This window comes from Theropithecus gelada, chromosome 4 (assembly GCF_003255815.1).
Source record: "Theropithecus gelada isolate Dixy chromosome 4, Tgel_1.0, whole genome shotgun sequence".
Classification (NCBI taxonomy): domain Eukaryota; kingdom Metazoa; phylum Chordata; class Mammalia; order Primates; family Cercopithecidae; genus Theropithecus; species Theropithecus gelada.
The window spans coordinates 30,732,858-30,752,803 of NC_037671.1; the positions used below are offsets into that span (position 1 = coordinate 30,732,858).

Here is a 19,946-nt window from a genome sequence, read left to right on the forward strand (position 1 = left end):
ATTGATATCGACGTCATCTGAGTAACTTCCAATCAGACAGAAGAGTTTCTCAATCTCATCTGCATATAGACTTGTGAATAAATAGGGCATAACCTAGCTTCTCTTCATTCTTTTTTTTTGAGTGGTCTTTCACTCTCCTCCGCCATGCCTGACCCGGCTAAGTCCGCTCCAGCCCCCAAAAAGGGCTCTAAGAAAGCCGTAACCAAGGCCCAGAAAAAGGACGGCAAGAAGCGCAAGCGCAGCCGCAAAGAGAGCTACTCTATCTACGTGTACAAGGTGCTGAAACAGGTCCACCCCGACACCGGCATCTCATCGAAGGCCATGGGCATCATGAACTCCTTCGTCAATGACATCTTCGAGCGCATCGCGGGTGAAGCTTCCCGCCTGGCGCATTACAACAAGCGCTCGACCATCACCTCCAGGGAGATCCAGACGGCCGTGCGGCTGCTGCTGCCAGGGGAGCTGGCCAAGCACGCCGTGTCCGAGGGCACAAAGGCCGTCACCAAGTACACCAGCTCCAAGTGAGCTCGCCCGCAGCTGCCGACAATCCAAAGGCTCTTTTCAGAGCCACTCACGCTTCCAGAGAAAGAGCCGGTGCATTTTGCTTGTAGTCTTTTGAGTGGGCTACGGCCGCCCTCCTTTAGGAGGGCAGATGGCGGGAAAAAGTAAGCTAAGCTCCCTAGGCTTTTTGCGTGTGAGTATATACGCTCAGTCTGACAAATTTAGTTTAGGTTCTTAGGTGCCCTTGGGGAAAAAGCCTTGCAGTTGTGCTTTAAACTACAATTACAAGTTTGCTTTCGCTTACTCCTTCCTTTTTTTTTTTTTTTTTTTTTCTTTTTGAGACGGAGCCTTGCTCTGTTGCCCAGGATACAGTGCAGTGGCGCGATCTCGGCTCACTGCAAGCTCCGCCTCCCGGGTTCAACCAATTCTGCCTCGGCCTCCTGAGTAGCTGGGATTACAGGCGCCCGCCACCGTGCCAGGCTAATTTTTGCGTTTTTAGTAGAGACGGAATTTTACCATCTTGGCCAGGCTAGTCTGCAACTTCTGATCAACCCGCCTCGACCTCCCAAAGTGTTGGGATAACCGGCGTGAGCCATAGCCCGCGCCCGGTCGGGTTAATCTTTAAATGCCTGTAACGTCCCCCTTCTCTGATTGGCCAACGCTCTATTTGAAAAGCCCGCCAAGGGCTGCAATTTGCCAGATAGTCTCATTATGGTTGTGTTTTTCGAAGAGGTTCTCCGGGAATGGGAATGAATTTTCCGTTCTGTGCAGGTGGGATTTTAAAGTCCATGATTAGGAATCCTGAGACAGATGTTGGAGAATCCCTCATTTAAAGAGAAGCGGACACCAGAAGAGATCACAGAAATAGGAGGTAAACCAAGAGTCTGGGAGTATAAGGGAGTGGAGACTTTCAAGGCATGATCCCCTCTTCTCAACAGTGCCTGAATTCTCAGCATTGCATCCTCTGCCACAGCGTTATCCTCTCTTAAATAAATTACTTCTACTGTAAATCTTTAAAAGCAAAATAGCAAGCCCCTCCACAATTCCACTCCAGGCTTTAAAATCACCCCGTAGCTTTTCCTTTATTTTCCTGCCGTCACTTCCTTTGCAGCTCTGGGTGGAAGGCTATCTCGGACGAATAGGGTCGTCTCTGTCACAGGTGACAAACAGCCCCGAATTATGCCAACTGGTTAGTGAGTCGTGCAAAATACATGTAGGATTTGCCGTTCACTACCCTAAAATGTTCTCTTCCCCAGTACCTTGTCATTAGTTTGGCGCCTCGGGCTTGGCGACAGAGCTTATCGACAAGCTAAGCTACTTGGAGAGCAGTCCCCTAATTTCATCATGTTCCTTAACTTGGCATCACATTTGTCGCCTCCCTTTATTCCTCGTCGCTCTCTTTTACGAGATTGCCCATCCCGCGACCCTGAGAGAACATCTGAGGGATGATTAGCCTCCGAGTGGGTGAGAGAGCACGTGTGACTTTCTCTTGCCATCTTGTGGCAAAAAAAGCAAAAGCACAAGTTCAAGGCGTTGTGTTTTCTGGTCCCAGTTAAAATGCTTTCTTCTTAACTTTCTACTGAGTCAGTGGGCTAGGGTAGGGTTTCCATTTTTCACTCCTTTTAATTGCAGGATTCAAGCTTCTTCAAGAGTCGTTAGTGCGGAGGTTAAAAGGGAGCGGGAGGAGGGTGGGGGAGGTAAATAGAAAGAGCGAGGAGTGGGTAAGGGAGGAAGTCCTGTTGAGTTTTGTGATCTGGTCAGAGCTGTCCAAAAGAAATAAACAAATAAAATCAAAAGCCAAAATGCTTTGTACCCTAAAATAAATAATAATAGGATCACGCTTTCTAGTTCTATTAGATTAAGACCCCACACTTACAACTCAATTTAACCTTAATTTTCCGTTTAAAGGCCCTGACTTCAAATACCAACTACACTGAGGGTTGGGACTTCAACATTAAGTTTTTTTGTTTTGTTTTGTTTTGTTTTGTTTTGTTTTTTGAGACAGAGCCTCACTCTGCCGCCCAGGCTGGAGTGCGGTAGCGCAATCTAGGCTCACTGCAACTTCCTCCTCCTGGGTTCAAGCGATTCTTCTGCCTCAGCCTCCTGAGTAGCTGAACTACAGGCAGGCACCTGCCACCGCGCCCAGCTAATTTTTGTGTTTTTAGTACAGATAGGGTTTCACCATGTTGTCCAGGCTGGTCTTGGACTCCCAAAGTGCTGGGATTACAGGCGGGAGTCACTGCACCTGGTCTAAGTTTGGGGGAACACAATGAAGTCCATAACAGCACTTAAGACCATTTTCCATGCTTTCATCCCAACTTTCTATTCCAAGTTCTCCTTTATAAAATATCTACATTTAGCTTAATTTGCAGATAAGGTGACAGTTATGATATTCCTTAAACCAGAAGTTAAAAGTAAATTGCTCACAAAGGCCCAGCACATTAGAGCAAAATATCTGGATATTAAAAATCATGCCTTATCTCTATAAAGAGAGGTGCTATTTGCTATTTTTCTTGAAACACACTAACTTCTGACACCATATTTCATTTTTCCAGTTTTGATAGAGATAATCGACCAAGATATATTTAACTGTTTTCTTAATTCTGCTGTAAGAACAACCATAGCACAAGCATATTGATAAATGCCAACTAATATGGAAACTAACAGGACCAGTGGGAACTTGAGAAGTGAAGACAAAACCTGTGCAATTTGGTTTCACTGATTTCTCCCTTCTAGCAATGCAAGCACACGGACAGTGTGACTTCTAATTTTTCAAGATTATGTGCAGCTTAATATGAAATATTATAAATTTTCAATATTGACAACTAATAAAACATTTATATCATGGTACAGACTATTAAAAAAACAAATCTGCTGACTTCATCAAGCCCTTCACCTCTAAAATAGAGATCTCGTGAAGCCCTTCATCCTTGAAGTTGAGATCTCTGGACATTAACAAAGATTCCTGTATCCATGACAAGCTTTTCACCAAGCTGCTCTTTCTGCCATCAGGGCCCACATCAAATGCCCCGGACTTCCCAACTTTCTAAATCCTCAGCTGAAAGTAATTCATTCCTCACTTGGCCCCTCTGGATAGCGCATTAGGCTTCACATACATCAGGCATTCAAGAGTTACTTTCTGCCAGTTAAGTAAACAGGCAAAGTGAACTAGAGAAAAAACAAAAAATTCAGTTCTCACAGCTATGAGGTAAAAGTGGTGAAAGACGTTCAGAGTTGTTCATTGTGGATTGAGTAGTTACCCGGGTAAATAAACCTGTTCTTTTCTATTTATGTTACATTTGTCTTATTTTTAAATTAATGTTATTCTTTGTGGGGGTGGGGACTTCCTAGCGAAAACCATAAGGCCTGCTAGACAAATTCTAAAAGAGCTGTAACACTATTTTTTATTATTAATATTATTCTTAATTGACAAATCATAATTGTATACATTTTTGAGAAAGAGTATGATGTTTTGATATATTGCTGGGGCTCAGAAAACTATAACCCAAAATGAAGGCCTCAGCAGCAGCCTCAGAAGCAGAAGCTTTTCCCTGACCTCCTGCCCTTCTGTCTCTGATCTGTCATTCTCCCTCAAGCTTAGCCACAGAAACTAAAATCTCTCTTCCCCAAGGCAGGTCATAAAAACCAGAACCCCTTTTCCCCAAAGCCAGCTGTAAAACCTACAAATACTATTGTAGCTCCCCTCACCCACCCCATTCCACAAGGCTTTTTGTATGAAAACTGGCCATTTATGGTCAGAAATTATCTGCCCTTCTTTGTTTGACTATAGGTCATAAGATCCCTATTCCAGAGAGGGACCTGCCCCATACCGAGAAGGAAGGAATGCTGCTCAGAGAGGCCAAGAAGAATCTGGACAGACAGGCCTTTCTGGGTTTCCCTACTGTGTTTATTATCATTAGATCCTACCCTTCATGTCCAATCATTTCTACAAGGCTGTCCATACTTTATAGAACCTTAAAAACAATGGACAATTTCCCCTGTATCTTTAGGCCTTCATTTTGAAGGGCTCCCATGTGATTTACAACTATGATCAATTTTTTTTCTCCTATTAATCTGCCTTTTAGTCAGTGATTTTCAGCAAACCTTCAGAGGGTGAAGGGGAAGCTTTCCTTTACTCTGTAATGTAATTCAAGGAGTGTTTCTTTCTTTTTCTTTTTTTGCCTTCACTCTGTTGCTGAGGCTGGAATGCAGTGGCACCATCCTGGCTCACTGCGATCTCCATCCCGGCTCACTGCTATCTCCACCTCCCAAGCTTAAGCCTCATGTCTCACTCAGCCTCCCAAGTAGCTGGGACCACAAGTACGCACCACCACGCCCAGCTAATTTTTGTACTTTTCGTAGAAGGGGTTTTACCCTGTTGGCAAGGCTGGTCTGGAACTCCTGGACTCAAGTGATCCGCCCACCTTGGCATCCCAGAGTGCTGGGATTTTCATGTGTGGGCCACCGTGCCTGGCCCCTTGCCTCTATAGTGTATACTGAAGGAGTTCAGTAAATATCATCCCAAATATATGCCGCATTGTAAATATGCCGCATTGTCATGCTGATTAATTCATGCTAAAGTCATTTGGGAAATAGCAAATGCACAGAGGGGCTTTTTCTGAATCTCTTTTATTTGATTAAATGCAGATTCTCCAGGAGAAGGAAGTTAATTAATCATGAAAATCCTTCCTAGGCATTTTTATCTATCTTGGGAAGATTAACAGCAACAGAAGTGGAATGGAGAAGAGACTAGAAATTGGCTCCTCGTCCAGATAGGCCACTATCTACTCTGAAAACCCATTCCTGTTTTCATTATCGTACTCTTCCTAGGTCGCTCCAACTCCCCTTTCTCCTTACTCCTCTATTTAAATAGAGAAAGAATTTAAGTTGTAGAGAGTTGATAAAATGCTGAATGGTTCGGAGTGATGAATGTGGAAAGGAGGTGGGGAGAGAGGAAAGCTAATCTTAATACCCTTTTCCTCCAAACCTGAGCAGTTCTTGGCCAGAGAAATAGTCTCCCACACAAGGAGTTTCGTGGCATCTCTAAGAAATTCTGAGGTTAGAAAATCTCTGTAGTTGGCATCCAAAAGAATAAAATGGGCAACTGAGGACTAATAATTTGAGGAATTAGAAAGTTTAAGTTCTATCCACCACTCGCCCTGGCTGCCATCACCTCATTTTATGTCATTTACTGGATTGTTCTTCCTGGTCTCTTTTTCCTCAACTAAAAGTGATTTCTAAAGTCTCTTCCAGAATAAATAGTTGGCTTGTGAAAATAGATCTCCTCCATATGGATCACATGAAGCTATCACTAACAAATGTCACATACCATAAGACTTGTTTCAATCATGGAAAAAGTAGTTCTACACTGCCAACCTAAATAACAGAGGGAGGCTCTCTAAAATAAAATATATCTTGGGGGACTAGAGCATTGTAATGGGAATATGCATGCCAGAGTAAATAAGGTGAGTATATAGGAAGGTAAAAAAAGACAAGGTTAAAAAATCAATTATTTACATAATTGTTTAGAAAGAATTATCCTTGACCATAAAGACTGAGGACTAAACTCTGATTTTTATCTTGCCCAATTCCCAAATAAGGGGTCTGGGGAGTCATGCCCTACAAATCATAAATTCTCATCAGATGGGTTTTATTTAACCCTATATATCATGAGTTACTTTCCAACCTGACTCTGGCATAAAACATTATGAGACAAGGAAGAAAATCAAAATATTTTACACCAAAAACCATGTTTCTTTGCCATATTTTGAAATGACCCTGCAAAGTTGTTTTTTTGTGTGTGGGAAAATCTGCGTCTGTAAAGAATCTCTGTTCCAGACCCTCCCAATCCTAAAGAGATTAACTAAGATCTGAATAGGAAACATTTGTTGTCATCTATTTTCTCTAAGGGCAGCCACTGTAAGACTTCAAAAGAACTTGGTCTCCACAATCTTTTTCTTAACCTGAACACTCCCTTTCTGTCAATCCCAGGTCTTCAGACAAATTCAACCAATTGTCAACCAGAAAATGTTTAAATTCACCTGTAGCGAGGAAGCACCCCATCCCCACCCCCCACCCCAACACTCCTGCCCCGCCTGGGCATCCTGCCTTTCTGGACCAAACCAATGTATTTCTTAAATGTATTTGATTGATGTCTCCTGCCTGCCTAAAATGTATAAAAGCAAGCTGCGCCCTGACCACTTTGGTCTCATGTTCTTAGGACCTCCTGAGGGGTGTGTCACAGGACACAATCATATTTGGCTCAGAATACATCTCTTCAAATATTTTACAGGGTTTGACTCTTTTCATTGACAAGATCAATAACAAAGGTAACACCAGTTCAAGGTTAGACAGACAGTTACTGGATGGATGTCCTTATAAAAATATTTTTGTGTAAATCTGCAAGGGCCTTTATACAAGGTTGTGGTTTTTATAATGTTTTGTGATAGTTTTTATGATCAGATATACAAATATAAAAACTCACTCCTCATGGCCTTCCTGGGCTCTATTTGTCAGAGTTTTCTTAACATTAGTGATTACATTTTGATTCTGACAACTTTCACAATACACTGACAGTGTGCTCTGAGGTCCCAAAGTGTCTGTCTTTACAAAACGACTATCTTTATATAGCTGCTCTCTTTTCAATTTCATGCTTGCTAATAGGAAATTATATACAGAAAGAAGAATGGCAGCCTTGTATAAGATTAGGAGGTAAATTGAATTCACTACTTTGGAAGGAGGCTCTGTCTACAGTCACGATATCCAAGAATAAACTGAAAATTCATTTCTTAAATAGGATCCAGGAGAAAATAAAAAGTACAGTTCCGTTTTTCTTGTTTTTTTTTGTTTGTTTTTTGTTTTTAAGATAAATCACAAGTGTCCCTGCTTATCTGTGTGATTAGAAAGTTTCTTATTGAGAACAGTGTTGAGTTTGAGACCAGCCTGGGCAACATGGTGAAACCCTGTCTTTACTAAAAATACAAAAAATTAGCTGGGAGTGGTGGTGCACACCTGTAATCCTATCTACTTAGGAGGCTGAGGCAGGAGAATTGCTTGAACCCGGGAAGTGGAGGTTGCAGTGAGCTGAGATGGTGCCATGGCACTCCAGCCTGGGCGACAGAGTAAGACCGTTTCAGAAAAAAATTGTATTGCCATGGGCCTATATATAAGCAGGAGTGAAAACGAAACGTGACAGATGAGCATCAAAGTCATAATAGACTTGCCCTGAGAAAGTCGTTAACAGGTCTGGGGATGGAGTTGAAGAATACTTACATTTCATGAGTGTTTTCCTCTTTTCTCTAAATATAAAAGAAAATTGTAGTGAATATGTCATGATGCTAATAATAGATCAAATCCGTGTGGTCACTTTTAACTCTTCTATAATTTTTTAAAAGGTAAAATAAGGTGATGAGTAATGAGAAATGCTGATGTTTCGGTTTAGTGAATTGAAAATTGTGGCTATTAACTAATATTTACCAACTCACCAGTATCTAAGATGTACCAGGCCTTGTTCTAGGTATGATGGCAACTACAGTGCCAAAACACAAAAATCTATCCTTTTAAATTTACTTCCCATGAGAGAGAAAATACTAAATGAATAAAGACACAATATACTGCACAGTAATAAGTGCTAAGGAAGAAAACAGACTAGGAGCAAGACATTTTTTGGAAGAGTTGTTATTCAAAATAACTTCATGGTCTGGCGAGAGGGTTCACACCTGTAATCCCAATACTTTGGGAGGCCGAGGCAGAAGAATCATCTGAGCCCAGGAGTTCGAGACCAGACTGGGTAAAAAAAGTGAGACACCTTCCTCCCACCTCCCATCTCTACAATTAAAAAAATATATATATACAGCTGGGCTAGGCGGGGAGCACTTGTACTTCCAGCTACTCAGAAGGCTGCTGAAGCCCACAAGTTCGAAGTTGCAGTGAGCTATGATCGCACCACTTGGACTCCAGCCTGAGTGACAGAGTGAGGCCCTGTCTCAAATAAAATATAAAATAAAATATAAAATAATAAAAATAAAATAAATACTTCCAATTCTCTTTAACTGAATCTCTAAAATTTACCTACCTATAAACTGGAAACTCTAAACTTAAATTATAGTTTACAAAATGATAGTATGTAGAGGTGGAGGTATTTCAGCTCATGGACTTAGTATCAATTCCCGCTCTGTAAGATGGGATACCTCTGATTTCTTAACTGAAAGCTGCTTTCTGATTTTCTCCTCTAAGGAATGTGAATACTTCCATTTGCTGTCACTTTCACTTTGATTGACCTAGCAAGGGAAGGAAGGTTGGTGACAGTATATCCTAACTAACTTTTTAGGGGGGGAAGAAAAAAAAAAGAAGGGCTAGCAGAGGATGGTTTCGATCCATCGACCTCTGGGTTATGGGCCCAGCACGCTTCCGCTGCGCCACTCTGCTACACGTGGAAGCTTGCTCTGCCGGGAAATTCTTTGTGATGTTTACCTCAAAAGTTGGTGGGGATTTTGGTAAAAGTTGGTGGGGATTTTGGTTTTTTGGTACAGTTAAATAAATCTGATTTCCACCCCCCACCAAGGGTCACTAGTTCTATTTATGCTGCAAACATGAGGATGAGTTCAGCGTGTATTGGTATCAAACATTCTGAAAGCAAAAAAAAGAAAACCTCGATGTTTCTGTAAGAATAGCCTGTCGCTACCCTGCCTGCTTTATCATGTAGTCAGGACGTAAGACTAAGGCAAAAAACCGAATAGGGAAAATATCCAACTTCTGAACTATAATGCGTAGTTTTCAAGAAGCACAAAACGTCACCGCTGCATTGGCCGGGAATCGAACCCGGGCCTCCCGCGTGGCAGGCGAGAATTCTACCACTGAACCACCAATGCTTGCTGTAGAGACAACCCCTTACCGTCTCTAGGAATGCTTTGCCATTTTTCAGGACTCCAACTGACACCATAGACTTTGTTTTCAAAAAGATATTTAGGTAGCTTTCCGTTCTTATCGAATAGAGCCTCATAACAGAGCCTTCTTGCCTTCTTCCCTTCTTTTCAGGAAGAAAAAAATCCCTTTCAATGCAACTTCAAAGCGTCTCTGGCAACACTGGAGGCTGGCCCGTGTGTGGGCTGCCCGGCTCCGGCACGGTCTCAGCGGCGCAGTTGGACTGCTCCGACTGGGCCTGCACCTTCACCACGCGGGTGCGGGCTCCTGAGCTGACTCTGTCCGCCGCCGCAGGGCCCTGGGTATCCACTTGCCGAGTGCTCTCAAGCTCCGGACTCTTAAGTTTCAGGAAGCGCTATGGAAGATGCCAAATTCCTTAGTTTGGGAGGCAGAAGACATTTTATGACCGCTCAAAGTCCAGGTGGGTTCTGGAGGGAACGGGAGAGGTAGAATAGGGTTACATGAGCACGAAGAATAAAGAAAATGAAGTGGAGGACCGCGGAGGAAGAGAACCCGAGCAGAGGATAAAGGAGGTAGGGCGGCCAAAAGAGGAGGGAGGAGGGAAGGAGCCAGAGGGAAGGGGAGGCAAACAGGAACCTAGTGTTGCTCTCCACTGGTCTCCCCAAAGAAAAGGGAGGCAGTGGGGGATTTAAGAGTTTTGTGGATTTACCTTATGCTTCAGTTGCCATGGTTATGGGGTGGCACTGGAAACTTCTTCCTGGCAAACTGAGCGCAAAGGTCTCATTGAAGAATAATTTCCACAACGGGTGCAGTGATGACTCTAATACAAATATAAAAATGAACCCGGGTAAAAAAAATTTGTGTAACTCAATGAGGTAATTGGTGAGGTGTTGATACCTGTTCAAAGGAGAATCCAAAGAGTGCTCGCAGCACATATAGGAGAATCCAAAGAACAGATGCTATTTATAGATCAGGAATATTAAAATAGGTGTATAAATGAGGCCAAAACTGTTTTGGTGAGATGTTCCCCAAACGTGTTTAAAGAAGATGGCCATCCATTTTGTCCCTACCGCAGTATATAATTAATTTGCATGTCCATAGATACGAAGAATTTTGTATTGCCATCATTATCTACAATTTGCAGAGTTGTAAAATAGCTCCCGTACAATCGGAATCAGATGACACAGAAAGATGTGTTATAGTTTTCCTTTGAAGCACAAATTTTTCCAGCAATCTTTTCCTTTTTAAGGTAGATTGCTGCTCAACCTTACCTGAGCATAAATGTAAGGGCCAAACTCAGAAGTTAAACTTGCTTTTGAAAGCTTATCAATGCCAAAAGCACTGGTCTGATATTCCTGATCATATTCTGGGGAAAGTCTTGGGTGGGGATTCTTTTCCTTTCTTTTCTTTTATTTCTTTCTTTCTTTTTTTGTTTTGTTTGTTTTGGTATCTTTCTGTCGCCTAGGCTGCAGTACAGGGCTGGGGATTCTTAAGACCTCGGTTCACAGAATGTGAATGTTTGTGTCTCTCCAAAATTCATATGTTGAAGCCCCAGTTCCCCATGTGACATATTTGAAGGTAGCTGGGAGGTAATTAGGTCATGAGGGTTAAGTCCTCATGAATGGAATTAGTGCCCTTATAAGAAGATACAGGAAAGACGTTACCTCTTTCTGCCATGTGAGGACACATCATGGAGGTAACTGTCTGCAAACCAGGAAAAATACCCCCTTCAGAACCAGGCTATGCTGGCAGCTTGATCTTTCCAGCCTTAGAACTGTGAGAAATACATGTCTGTTTAAGCTACCCAGTCTATGGTGGCAGTTTTTGTTGTTGTTGTTTGTTGTTTGTTTGTTTTGAGATGGAGTCTCGCTCTGTCACCCAGGCTGCAGTGCAGTGGCCTGATCTCGGCCCACTGCAACCTCCGCCTCCCGGGTTCAAGCGATTCTCCTGCCTCAGCCTTCTGAATAGCTGGGATTACAGGCGCCCGCCACCACGCCCGGCTAATTTTTGTATTTTTGGTAGAGATGGGGTTTCACCATATTGGTCAGGCTGGTCTCGAACTCCCGACCTCGTTATCCACCCACGTTGGCCTCCCAAAGTGCTGGGATTACAGGCGTGAGCCACTGCGCCCGGCCTATGTTGTTTTTTATAGCAGCCCAAGCTAAGACAGTGATGAAAGATCTGGACTCACTCTCTAGAAGCCTGTGCATGCACACACATATCTGCATTTGATTTCAGATATGGAACCTAGTTTAAATGAGGTAGGTTAGATACGGTGATCATAGCTTCTCTTAAAGGAGAACAAACTTGCTAAATAAATAGAGAGGACAAATTGCCTGACAGTGCACAAACCAGCCGCATCCTGGACTTATGGTTGGTGTCATGCGCGTTGGTGTGAAGAGACCACCAAACAGGCTTTGTGTGCACAATAAAGCTTTTTAATCACCTGGGTGCAGGTGGGCTGAGTCCGAAAAGAGAGTCAGCGAAGGGAGATAAGGGTGGGGCCGTTTTGTAGGATTTGGGTAGGTAAAGGAAAATTACAGTCAAAAGGGGAGTTGTTCTCTGGTGGGCAGGAGTGGGGTGTCACAAGGTGCTCAGTGGGGGAGCTTTTTGAGCCAGGATGAGCCAGGATGAGCCAGGAAAAGGACTTTCACAAGGTAATGTCATCACTTAAGGCAAGGACCGGCCATTTTCACTTCTTTTGTGGTGGAATGTCATCAGTCAAGGCGGGGCAGGGCATTTTCATCTCTTTTGTGATTCTTCAGTTACTTCAGGCCATCTGGGCCTATACGTGCAAGTCACAGGGGATGCGATGGCTTGGCTTGGGCTCAGAGGCCTGACAGTTGGAACATTCTGCAGCGAAGAATTAGAAGAGCAAAAAGGGGGAAAAAAATCCTCCAATAGGCGCAAGCACAGAAACCCGTGATTGGTGTCCTTAAATTGACCTATACTCATTATAGCAGTAAAAAACACACCCCAGGGGGATATTTAACATGCTAATGAGACATGCGATGTATGTGCTACCATGCAAAACCACAGTGCACCAAGAGACCACCCAGAACATGTTTTATAGCAATGTCCTCCCACCTGCTCATGAATAATCATGTAAGACTCCCGTGAGGCGAGTTTGTCCAGTATCAGCCAGTACTGTCTCTTGAGCAGCCCTCTCTGATCAGCTTTATCAGAGTGTACTTTCGCTTTGCAATAAACTCTTGCTTATTTAGGACTCACTTTCAAATTATTTTGTGCAGTGAAGTCAAGAACCTGAACCAGCCCACCAGCAACATTAGAAACCGTACTCCAGTAGTTCTAGGGCCTCTGCTCTCCCTCTTTTAACCAGGAAGGTGGTTTTCGGCCGGGCGCGGTGGCTCACGCCTGTAATCCCCGCACTTTGGAAGGCCGAGGCGGGCAGATCACCAGAGGTCAGGAGTTCAAAACCAACCTGACCAACATGGAGAAACTCCGTCTCTACTAAAAATACAAAATTAGCCGGGCATAGTGGCGCATGCCTGTAATCCCAGCTGCTCGGGAAGCTGAGGCAGGGGAATTGCTGGAACCTGGGAGGCAGAGATTGCGGTGAGCCGAGAGCACGCCATTGCACTCCAGCTTGGGCAACAAGAGCAAAACTCCGTCTCAAAAAAAAAAAAAAAAAAAAGTAGTTTTCATCAGTACCATCCCTCTCATGCTGCTCATTCATTCATTCTCACACCTACTCTTCAGCCTCGCCTTTGTGAAGGCCCCCTCCTTGGGGAAGCAGCTTAGATGGGAAGGGGACGGGGAGCAGATAATGTGTAAGTAGGTACACACCAAGCTGTATTCCTGAAAATCACCCACGAGGCCCTACTTCCCTGCCTCCTGCCACACATGCCTCCTCTCCTCCCACGCCAGGCCTTGTTCACTGTGCTTCAACCAATGAAGAGCCAGGTAATTCTTTAGAGCCTTCCAATCACAGTGTATTAGCCTGTTCTCATGATGCTATAAAGAACTGCCCAAGGCTGGGTACTTTATAAAGGAAAGAGGTTTAACTGAGGACTGGGGAGGCCTCGGGAAACTCTCAATCATGGCGGAAAGGGAAGCAAACACGTCTCTCTTCAAATGGTGACAGGAGAGAGAAACGAGAGCCCAGCAAAGAGGGAAGCCCCTTATAAAACCCATCAGATCTCATAAGAACTTACTATCACAAAAATAGCATGGGGGAAACTGCCCCCATGATCCAATTACCTCCCTCTGGGTCCCTCCCATGACACATGGGAATTATGGGAACTACAATTTAAGATGAGATCTGGGTGGGGACACAGCCAAACCATATCACACAGACTCAGTACAGGCTTTGCAGTTTGTCTTCCCTATGCCCATAAACCTCTTCCCCAAGAAATTCCTGCAGGTCTTTCACCTTCTTCAATTTTACTCCTCCTTTAAGTGTCCATTTGTCATCACTGAGGGCTTGCCTGATCACTATTTGATGCAGCAACATCTGCCTTCAAACAGAGAAATGTACACACCCTACCCCTCTTTCTTGCTTTGCATTTTTCTTCATAGCAGTTAGTTCCTTCTGACCTAGCATAAATTTCACTTTATTTCCTGTCCACCAGATTAGATGTCCCCAAAAGAAATGGATTTTTGTCAGTTTTGTTTACTGCTGTGTCTGCAATTTCTGAAAATATGCAGGCACCTAGTAGATGCGCAGTAAGTACTTATCAGTAAAGTAATATCTTTTCCTCACCCATCTCAAGGTTCATGGCTGAGGCCCCTATAACAAAAGACAAATTAACAACAGAAACTTATTTATTCTAGGTTTTATGTGACACAGAAGCCTTCAGAGACAAATTTCAAAGATACCTGTGTATTTCTATGCTAAGTTTGATGAAGAACTGGATAGCTGGGGAGAAATATCATTGTAGGACAGAAGGGGTATGATCTAATGGTAATAAACTGGGGGGATCTTAGCAGACCTGTTTAGATTCTTCTGTATTACTATGTCTTCAGAGATAAGGACATTTCTTTTTTTCTTTCTTTTTTTTTTTTTTTTTGAGATGGAGTCTTGTTTTGTTGCCCAGGCTGGAGTGCAGTGGCACCATCTCGGCTCACTGCAAGCTTTGCCTCCCAGGTTCACGGCATTCTCTTGCCTCAGCCTCCCGACCAGCTGGGATTACAGGTACCCACCACCACACCCGGCTAATTTTTTGTATTTTTAGTAGAGACGGGGTTTCACCGTGTTAGCCAGGATGGTCTTGGTCTCCTGATCTCGTGATCCGCCTGCCTCGGCCTCCCAAAGTGCTGGGATTACAGGCGTGAGCCACAGCGCCTGGCCAAAATAAGGTGCAGTGGCCAAGATAAGGCTTTCCTCCAGGTTTAGGGAGGGTACCTTTGGAATGAAAGTGAGAGTTAATACTTCACTAGTTCACTTTATGACCTACTTTAAAGGAAGGTTAAAGAGTGACCTTCCTGCTTCTGATGTTTTCTCAAATGCCAAGGTGCCATATTTTGGGGTAGCATGTCTTGAATCCCATCAAATGAATGAGTAAATTTGTATCCCTTAGCATGGTGTTGTTCACCTCGTAGACACTTGAAGGATGCAATGTTGGTTGGTTACTCAGCATTCAATTTGACAACAGCTCAATTTTCAAATAGTTTAAACCAGTGGTTCTCAAACTTTGGCATGCATCAGAATCACCTGGAGGGCTTATTACACGAAGATATTTGGGCCACAAACTCTAGGGTTTCTAAAGCAGTGTGTCAGAATAGAATGCAAGAATTTGCATTTGTAACAAGTTCTCAGGTGATGCCATCAAGGCATTCCATACCTTGCTGGCTGTGATACTAGCTGCGTCAAATCGGTATAGGTCTATAGCAATCTCACCTCCTGCCTCCTCAGAAGAAAGAATTAGACTGAGGGTCATAAGGCGGAGGGAGAGATAGAGGTAAGGTTTCGAGCAGGAGTGAAAATTTTATTATTATTATTGTTATTATTATTTTGAACTAGAGTCTCACTCTATTGCCCAGGCTGGAGTGCAGTGGGCACAATCTTGGCTCACTGCAATCTCTGCCTCCTGGGTTCAAGCAATTCTCCTGCCTCAGCCTACCAAGTAGCTGGGACTACAGGCACACACCACCACGCCCAGCTGATTTTTATATTTTTAGTAGAGATGGGGTTTCGCCATATTGATTAAGCTGGTCTCGAACTCCTGACCTCAGGTAGTCCACCTGCCTTGTCCTTCCAAAATGCTTGCATTACAGGCATGAGCCACTGTGCCCTGGGAGAGAAAGTTTATTAAAACGTTTTAGAGAGGAATTAAAGGAAGTAAAGTACACTTGGAAGACGGCCAAGTGGGTGACTTGAGAGACTCAAGTGCGCTGTTTGATGTTTGACTTGGGACTTTATATGTTAGCATGCTTCCATTGGCATGTTTCCGGGGAGTTGCATTCCTTTTCCCCTGATTCTTCCCTTGGGGTGGACTGTGCTCATGCACGGTGGCCCTGCCAGCACTTGGAGGGGCTGCATGCACAATGTGTTACTGAAGTTGTACACATGCTTACTTGAGGCTTTCTTCTTCTTCTTCTTCTTCTCCTTTTTTTTTTTTTGAGTTGGAGTTTCGCTCTTGTCACCCAGGCTGCAGTGCAGTTACATGATCTTGACTCACTGCAACCTCCACCTCCCTGGTTCAAGCAATTCTTCTGCCTCAGCCTCCCAAGTAGCTGGGACTACAGGCATATGCCACCATGCTTGGCTAATTTTTGTATTATTAGTACAGACGAGGTTTCACCATACTGGCCAGGCTGGTCTCGAACTCCTGACCTTGTGATCTGCCCTCCTCGGCCTCCCAAAGTGCTGGGATTACAGGCATGAGTGACTCTCATTTTTATCAACTTTTGTCTCTTGTTTTTAGAATTTTCTTCATGCTTAACAATCCTGATATTCTCATTTTTTTGCTCAAGTTTTCCTGTGAAAAACCAGGTTAACCTATAGTGTTTCTCTAGTGAAAAGGACATTTCTCTGTTAGATTGGCTGGACAACCTTGACTAGATAATTGTCATGTTTCAATTTCTGCCCGTGTACAATGGAAATAAGAACATCTGTTCAAAGAGATAAGAAATGTGATTTCTTTGAAAAGAATAAGTTGTTTCTTAAATAGAAGATGTAATTCAATTACACTTTTAACACATATGAAAAGAGTGGTTTAGTGGCAAACAACTGGAATTTGGAGGTACTGGCCGGAATTCAAATTTTGGAACTCCCTGTTACAAAGTATGTGTCAATCTGAGCCACAGTTTTTACCTGCTACTGAGGGACAATAATATTTGAAACATTATTGTAGCAGATACTCAGTGAGAACTTACTATGTTCCCAGAATTATGCTGAACCATTAAATTTCTGAACTCTTACAGTATTCCCTGTAATCCAGTAATAGTTACTATACCTATTCTGCAAATACAAACGCTATTGCATTCTTGAGCTTACCAGAAAGTATTGTGAACCCCCAAAATTTGAGACAGGTCTCAGTTAATTTAGACAGTTTATTTTGCCAAGATTGAGGACACACACACCCATGACACAGCCTCAGGAAGTCCTGACGACATATACCGAAGGTGGTTGGGGCACAACTTGGTTTTATACATTTTAGGGAGACATGAGACATCAATCAATATATGTAAGAACAGTGGTTCCGTCCAGGTAGGCGGGGACAACTCAAAGCAGGGAAGAAGGGCTTGCAGGTCACAGGTAGGTGAGAGATAAACTGTTGCATTCTTTTGAGTTTCTGATAAGCCTTGCCAAAGAAGGCAATCAGAATATGCATCTGTCTCAGCAAGCAGAGGGATGACTTTAAATAAAATGGGGGGAAGGTTTGCCCTGAGTAGTTCCCAGCTTGACTTTTCCCTTTAGTTTAGTAATTTTGATTTTTCTTTCACAGTATCAACAAAGTTTTCAGGATACAACTCAGACTTATAGTCCTTCCATAAATGGTCCTAAAATCATTTGTTGACTGAAACATGGAGGATTCCAGTTAGCCAGCTAGGCTATCAGGAGTAACAGTGAACTTCACACATTGCAATTCACAACTGCAATAGCAACTATGTTGTGACTGTCACCTGGCCAACATGATTGTAAAAGTCATAGATTATAGATGAACAGCAATTTTTAAGAGAAGTTAAATGTGAGAAAATATACATCTTAGAATTTATGAAATTTGGAATATAAACTGTGAGGCATAGAAGCAAACATCTATAACTGAACTAAAATTCTCTCAGGCTTGCAACAAAACGTGTTGTCAGGGAACATATGTTGCTATGATTTGAATCCTTTTAACTATACCGATAGATGTTTTATACTCTAGAACATGGTCTATCATGGGAAATGTGTGTGCGCTTGAGAAGAACGCATATTCTGCTGATGCTATGTAGAGCCTTCTATAAATGTCAAATAGATCACTTAGGTTGATAATGTTCAAGTCTTCTATATGCCTACTGATTTTCTGTCTATTTGTTCTATCTATTATTGATGAAGGGGTGCTGAAATCACCTATAATCATGGCATACCTACCTCTTTCATCTCTACCAGATTTCTCTGTATGTATTTTGAAGTTTAGTTATCATGTGTATAAATGTTTAAGATTCACATGTCCTTTTGATGGATTGGTTTATTATTATTAAATGATTATATTCTTGGCAATATTTTTTACTCTGAAATCTACTTTCTCTTATAATAACATAGCCAATTCTTTTGATTAATGTTACTATGGCTACCTTTTCCAATCTTTTACTATTTACTTGTGTGTGTCATTATAGATACATATATATACACATACACAAACACACACACACATATATTTTTATTTTATTTTATTTTATATATTTTTTGGAACAGTCTCCCTCTGTCACCCAGGCTGGAGTGCAGTGGCACATTTCATGGCTCACTGCAACCTCCGCGTCCTGGGTTCAAGCGATTCTAGTGCCTTAGCCTCCCAAGTAGCTGGGATTACAGATGTGCTGCTACTGTGTCCTGCTAATTTTCATATTTTTAGTAGAGACAGAGTTGGCCAGGCTGGCCTCAAACTCCTGACCTCAAGTGATCACCCTGGGGTCCCAAAGTGCTGGGATTACAGGTGTGAGACACCATGCCCGGCTAGTGTCCTTATATTTAAAGTACCTTTCGTATAGACAGCATATAGTGAGCCTTGCTTTTTTATCAGTCTGATGATCTGTGTCGTTTTATTGGAGTATATGTGGGACACATTTTGGTACTGGAAATGGTGTTTAAAAAAAAAACCTGTGACATATTTATGGGACTATTATTGTTATTCTTAATGTAAATAACTTAGAAAAGTAAAATATGATAAATATGACGATGTATTTTGTGTCTATATTTAAATTATACACAGAGAGACAGACTGTATTATCTTCCTAATAATTCCACTATCCATATGGTGCTAATACTCATGCACCTTTTAAAAACTATATTGATTTCTTATATCTGCACAAAAGATTTTATTTTTTCACCAATTTTTGCCCTGTGGTCAATTCAGTGTATGTACTGAAAAATGATATAATCTATGTGTTTGTTGTTTTAAACAGGAAAATGTATACAGTTTACAAATTCTCATAAGCTAGTAATGATACTACGAGTAGGAATACAGTTGGATTCTTGCTCATTTCCTTAAGAATCTAAAATTTAAAAATCTGACCCTTCAAAAGTAAATTTTATGCTCTTTTCTTTGGAAGATGATGGACTATATAGCCCTAAATGATACAGATGATGCAGTACCATGAATGATGGCCCTTCCCAAAAGATATGTCTAGGTGATAATCACTGGAATCTGCAAATGTTACCTTATATGGAGAAAGATGTGATTAAGAATCTTGGGAGGAGACATTTATTCTAGATTATCTGAGTGAATTCTAAATGCCATCATGAATTCCTGTAAGAGACAGGCAAAGAGGGATTTGACTGAGGCTCACACAGAAAAGAAAGAGATATGAAAATGAAGCCAGAGCTGAGAGTGATGTAGCCACAAGACAAGGATGAGCAGGGCATGCCAATAGTCACTAAAAAACAAAAAAAGCGGAAACAAGTTCACCAGCACCACCACACCTCCTCTGCCCACCACCCTCCAGAGAGAACATGGCCTTGCTAGTACCTTGATTTCGGACTTCTGGCTTCCAGAACTGTGAGATAATAACTTTCTATGGTTTTAAGCCATCAAGTACATGACAATTGGTTATGATAGCCCTGGGAAACTGATACAGTTGATTACTTCACTGTATCCTTTGTTTAAATATTCCATTAAACCCCATCTTTTATCTTCAGGAAGTTTTTAAAAAATCTAACCAAATTTCTCCTATATTGTAATTGGCAGAGCCATACACTTTTTGGATTGAAAGGGATCTTATAAGTCACATAGTCCAACTTCCCTTGGACTACTTCTCATATTTGAAAATCGTATCTCCACAGATATTTACCCATTCAAGCCATTTCATGTTTTCTAGCATTGACTTCTATATGCTAAATCAGAATAGCTTCCATCCAGTTCTTTCCTTGGAATCAACTCAATTTCTTTTACATGACA

The 19,946-nt window shown here is 42.3% G+C and overlaps 1 protein-coding gene and 3 non-coding genes across 4 annotated transcripts; 1 reads left to right on the top strand and 3 right to left on the bottom strand.

Annotated features, from left to right (window-relative positions):
• Window positions 1–112: 112 nt before the first annotated feature.
• Window positions 113–656, top strand: LOC112623042 (histone H2B type 1-O). The gene has a single exon (XM_025383209.1). The coding sequence runs from the start codon at window positions 145–147 to the stop codon at window positions 523–525; it is 381 nt and encodes a 126-aa protein (XP_025238994.1). The 5' UTR covers window positions 113–144; the 3' UTR covers window positions 526–656.
• A 3,182-nt stretch (window positions 657–3,838) lies between these two features.
• Window positions 3,839–3,901, bottom strand: LOC112623950. The gene has a single exon (XR_003119288.1). It is a non-coding gene; the product is annotated as a U7 small nuclear RNA (small nuclear RNA).
• Window positions 3,902–8,856: 4,955 nt separating this feature from the next.
• TRNAM-CAU lies at window positions 8,857–8,928 on the bottom strand. The gene has a single exon. It is a non-coding gene; the product is annotated as a tRNA-Met (tRNA).
• Window positions 8,929–9,300: 372 nt separating this feature from the next.
• Window positions 9,301–9,371, bottom strand: TRNAG-GCC. Its single transcript has one exon. It is a non-coding gene; the product is annotated as a tRNA-Gly (tRNA).
• Between the last annotated feature and the right edge of the window lie 10,575 nt (window positions 9,372–19,946).

What these genes read in the sequence shown, in the direction of transcription:
- LOC112623042 (XM_025383209.1), top strand. Translation starts at nt 145, where the DNA reads ATGCCTGACCCGGCTAAGTCCGCTCCAGCCCCCAAAAAGGGCTCTAAG.